This window comes from Sinocyclocheilus rhinocerous, unplaced genomic scaffold, assembly GCF_001515625.1.
Source record: "Sinocyclocheilus rhinocerous isolate Xijiao unplaced genomic scaffold, SAMN03320098_v1.1 scaffold64, whole genome shotgun sequence".
NCBI lineage: Eukaryota > Metazoa > Chordata > Actinopteri > Cypriniformes > Cyprinidae > Sinocyclocheilus > Sinocyclocheilus rhinocerous.
The window spans coordinates 1,047,536-1,052,748 of record NW_015659929.1 but is presented as its reverse complement, the minus strand read 5'-3'; the positions used below and the strand labels follow the sequence as shown (position 1 = coordinate 1,052,748).

The 5,213-nt window shown below is 54.3% G+C and overlaps 1 protein-coding gene across 1 annotated transcript in view; it reads right to left on the bottom strand.

The window, feature by feature from the left end:
- Positions 1–495: 495 nt before the first annotated feature.
- LOC107724447 (gamma-crystallin M2-like) overlaps positions 496–5,213 on the bottom strand; it is a gene marked incomplete at its 3' end in the record, with an annotated part of 22,687 nt that continues 17,969 nt past the window's right edge. The window contains exons 4-5 of the mRNA XM_016533383.1: positions 3,046–3,052; positions 496–568 (exon numbers count right to left, since the gene is read on the bottom strand). Of these exons, the coding sequence (XP_016388869.1) occupies positions 496–568; positions 3,046–3,052 (80 nt within the window). The remainder of the gene's footprint in view (positions 569–3,045; positions 3,053–5,213) is intronic.

The following is a 5,213-nucleotide window of genomic DNA, read 5'->3' as shown; positions in this document are numbered from 1 at the left end:
ATGGAGTAGCTCACCCTGTTTCATACTTCTCTGCTAAGTTTAACCGTCACCAGTTAAATTATTCGACCATTGAGAAAGAAACTTTAGCACTCCTACTGGCATTACGACATTTTGATGTTTATGTTGGGGCAGTATGTTTCCTGTTACGGTCTATACAGACCATAATCCATTAGTTTTTCTGAGCAAAATATACAATCATAACCAACGCTTGATGCGATGGGCATTAATAGTGCAACCGTATAATCTGGAAATTCACCATAAAAGGGGATCTGAGAATGTGGTGGCTGATGCCTTGTCACGGGGTTAAGCTTTTTGATATTCAGAACCAGTTTATTCCCTCATTCCTCCAAAAGGATAAAAGTGTAAAAGGAGAAAACTGCTTCTGTTTTCAGGGGGAGAAGTGTCACGGTCAACGTTTTGTTTATTTGTGGGTATTGTGTATATATTGATTTGGTTAATCTCTTTCTCCCGAGGTTGAGCTCAGCCCCCACACACCTGCAGCTTGTTGAGTAAGGACGCTCTGGACTGAATATAAAGCAGAAGTTGCGCTTGTGTTGATGTGCTCTCCCTGTTCCAGCGTGTCCGCCACAGTCACTACCATCTGCTGTTGGTTAATTAATGTGACTCGTAAGCTGTTTTGCCATTAATAAATGGTTAAATTGATCTCCTGTCTTGCGCGTCCTTTTTATGTTGCTTAACCCCTTCCTTACCGAGTCTTGTAAAAGTGGGGTTCGTAACAAGGGTTGTCTAAGAATCTGCTCTCACGGCTGCAGCTAGTACAAAATACTGCAGCTAGATTGTTGACCAGCACAAGGAAGTGGTCCAGCATTTCTCTGGTGCTGGCTTCGCTGCACTGGCTTCCTGTTGATTTTAGAGTTCAATATAAAGTTTTGATAATGCTTTTTAAAGGTTTTTGCATGGCCTTGCTCCAGAGTATATTTAATGTCTGTTACAGCAGGAAGGTGTTGCTAGACCTCTAAGATCATCACAGAGTTTGCTTTTACATGTTCCCAGATCATGGTTGAAAACCAAAGGTGATCGAGCCTTTTCTGTGGCAAATCAATGTTGAAAACACACCTTTACTCTGTGGCATACAGTTGCCCCTAGCATTTGGGACATTGATCAGTGATGGATATTGTTGTGTTTTGTGTCGGTCTGAGTAATTTTTATAGTAAGTAATAAAAATTGTCTCGGTTACGTATGTAACCCTCGTTCCCTGAAGGAGGGAACGGAGACGTCACATCAGTGACCGACGAATTGGGATCTCGCTTAGAGAGACCAATCCACTTCGAGTGTAAACTAAACGAGCCAATGCACATTGGCATGCGATAATTGCATCCAGCTGCCGCTGATCACAGCGTGAGCATAAAAAGGCAGCCGGTGGAATGCATATCAGGTTTTCACTGAGGAGCCGAGCCGGTGACCCGGCCGCTCAGCGGTGGTACAGCAGCCGTGGCGATGGGACATGACGTTTCCTTTCCCTCCTTCAGGGAACGAGGGTTACATACGTAACTGAGACGTTCCCTTTCAGTCGGTCAATCTCAACGTCACGTCGGTGACCAACGAATTGGGATCCTTACCAAAGCACCATGGATGCTGCCCCTTCCAGTGTCCTGTGCGAGCCGCCTGCGCCCCTTTGTGGTGTAGGCCGGGGCTCGCAACAAGAATAGCCTTCGTGTGGAGCCGGTATCCTCCTGTGTTCTCACCTCAAATGGGTAGAGGTACTGAGAGGCCCTGGTTTAGTGTCGGCTTGTTAAAATTGCTCCAGAGTGTCCGTACTGTAGACCCTGTCAAGCTCCTCCATCCCCTCGGCAGCCAGACGTGGCGGAATGTCCGGCACTTCGGGAAGGATGGGGCTTCCGCAGCGTTCCTGTTCCAAGTGGAAGGCCACCGAGAAGACCACAACTCGACGAACAGGTTCCACTTCAAGGCATAAGCGTGTCTTATAGACGGTGCTCTCGCCCGAGGTGATGGTGTCAACTATCTCCTGGGGTAGGTCACCTAGAGCCTCCGCGTCCCATCCAGGGACCAGACATGAAGTTTCCAGAGGTCTGGACGCGGTGCCACAGGGTGCCCCGTCTCGGAGTCAGTAGATCCTTCCTCAGAGGAAACTGCCAAGGAGCGGCTGTCACGAGGAGCATTAGTTCCGGGAACCAGGTCCGAGTTGGTCAATAAGGTGCCATGAGCAGGACCTGCTCCTCGTCTTCCCTCACCTTGCACAGTGTCTGTGTGAGAGGGCTCACTGGGGGAAACGCATACTTGCGAAGGCCCCGCGGCCAGCTGTGTGCCAGTGCGTTCGTGCCGAGTGTTCCTTAAGTCAGGGAGTAAAACAACTAGCAGTGAGAAGTCTCTGGAGACGCAAACAGGTCTACCTGAGCGGCTCCGAAACATCTCCAAATCAGCTGGACCATATGGGGATGGAGCCTCCATTCTCCTGGGAGCGTAGCTCGTGACAGCTCGTCGGCCGTAGGGTTGAGCAGACCTGGAATGTGAATGGCACGAAGTGACCTCAGAACCTTCCAACTCCAAAGGAGGAGGTGGCGGGCGAGTTACGACATGCGACCGGAGTGCAGACCACCTTGTCGGTTGATGTACGCAATGCTTGCCATGTTGTCCGTTCGGACCAGCACGTGCTTGCCCCGTAAGCGCACTTTGAGATGGTTCAAGGCAAGGCGCACCGCTAACAACTCTAGGCAATTGATATGCCAGTGCAGTTGGAGGCCCGTCCATACCCCCGACACTGTGTGCCCGTTGTACGTGGCCCCCCAAGCCGGTGGTGGAGGCGTCCGAATAAACCACAGCATGCCTGGAGACCTGTTCTAGGGGCACTCCTGCCCGGAGAAATGCAAGGTCTGGCCACAGGGTGAAGGTTTGGGGACAGGCCGGTGTAACTTGGACCCGGTGAGTGCCGTGCTGCCACGCCCATCTCGGGACTCGGCCATGAAGCCAGTGCTGAAGCGGTCTCATATGAAGCAGCCCCAGCGGTGTAACTGCCGCTGCAGCTGCCATATGCCCCAAGAGCCTCTGAAATTGTTTCAGTGGGACCGCTCTCCTGCCCTTGAATGAATTCAAGCAGTTCAGCACCGACCGCGCACGTTCCTCTGTGAGGCATGCTGTCTGTTCGACCGAATCCAACTCCATACTAAGAAAAGAGATCCTCTGCGTCAGGGAGAATTTGCTCTTTTCCCAGTTGACTCGAAGACCCAACCGGCTGAGGTGCCTGAGCACCAGGTCCCTGTGCTCGCACAACTGATCCTGAGACTGCGCTAGTATAAGCCAATCGTCGAGATAGTTGAGGATGCGAACACCTTGCTCTCTGAGGGGAACAAGAGTCCCCTCCGCAACTTTCGTTAAGACATGGGGAGACAGGAACAGCCCGAAGGGCAGGACCTTGTACTGATATGCACGTCCTTCGAATGCGAACCGCAGAAATGGTCTATGGCGCAGAAGGATCGACACATGTACAGTACGCATCCTTCAGGTCAATCGCTGCAAACCAGTCTCGGGGACGGATGCACCCAAAGATGCGTTTCTGCGTCAACATCTTGAATGGTAACCGTTGAAGGGGCCGGTTCAAGCCAGATCCAAGATTGGTCGTAACCCACAGCCTTTCTTGGGTACAATGAAGTAAGGGCTGTAATACCCCGTCTTCATATCGGCTGGAGGGACCAGCTCTATCGCGTCCTTCGCCAGTAGGACTATGATCTCCGCACGCGAGACAGGAGCATCGGCCACCTTCACTGCCATGAAGCGGATGCCACTGAACTTGGGGGGATGCCGTTGGCGACAGAGGAGGATGAGTGTGGTCCGGTGTTGGTCCGTCCATGACTCTCTGTGCCCTCCTGGGACCCAAAGATAGAGAAAACTGCTCTTTTGTCGAAAATTTGGGTGCCATCGACCGTGAGGCCGACGGCGGGGGAAAACAAAACAAAAGATTCTCCACCCGGCCCTCCTCCGGGGGAGGGAGTGGTGCATTCACCATCTCCAGAAGAGCAGAACCCTCCACATCTGGGTCGCCCGTCTCAGGGCCGCTTGCTCTTCCGTTTACGGCCAGGTTTGACGGGGGCCTGGACGGGCGGGGCGGCCTGCCTACGCCCGGCTCCACAGCGCTGCTTGGCTGGAGGCTGCTGCGGATGCGGCGTGGGAGCAGGGGCGGACGCAGGGGGCCACCCTCGGCGACGAGCAGGCTGGAGCGCTGCAACCGGCGGAGGGGTCGAGGCAGCAGCTGCCCGCCAGGGCAGGATGTGACGAATCGCCTCAGTCTGCTTCTGTGCAGCCGAGAACTGCTGGGCAAAGCTCTCGACCGCGTCGCCAAAGAGGCCGGTCTGGGACAAAGGGCATTGAGGAACTGTACTTTGTCGGCGTCCCTCATGTTGGCCAGACACAGCCATCGCACGACCCAGAGAACTTGCTGTGACCTTCATCGCTCGGAGCGCAAGATCAGTGGCGTTTCGGAGCTCTTTCAGAACTTCCGGATCGTGACCACCTTCGTGCATGTCCTTAAGTGCCTTGGCCTTGTCCTGCAGTAACGCCATAGCGTGTAAGACCGGAGGCAGCTTCTCCACAAGCCGTATAAGCACAGCCGGTCAGACCAGACGAATGCCTGCAGGCCCGGGAGGGGAGCGACGGGTTTCCCCGCCAGGAAGAGGCGGTCTAAGGACACAACTGCATCGCTACCTATCGCTCCACCGGGGGGATCGCCGTATACCCCTTAGGTGCACCCCCGTCGAGGGTGGTGAGGGAGGAGGAACCAGCAGGTCGGTTTCTGGCAGTAAAAGGTGCCGTCCATGACCTGGTGAGCTCCTCATGCACCTCCGTGAAGAAAGGCACCGGGACGGGGCGCTCATCTTGAGCCGACATCTCCGGATCCGATTCAAGCATTGCCACTGTCCCGGAGGGCGGCAGTGCAGCTGAATCTTCCTCTCCAGAGAGCTCTCCCTCCAATGCAGTGATCGACATCCGGCCGTCGGGAGGAGCACCGTAGGATACAACTGGTATGCTCTTTGAAGAGGGCCCAGTGCATTCCTTTGGCAGCTCAACTGGTTGCGAAGCGCTAGAGGAACGATGGTCCCCCGAGGGTTGGTTCCCTGAGGGGTTTGCCACCACTGTAACTCTCAGACTGCCCGTGCTACTGCCCGAAGTAGTCCTCGCCTGGCTGCCGCCAGGACGAACACTAGCAGAGGCAACGGAGCTCCGCCCCCCTGGAGGAAACG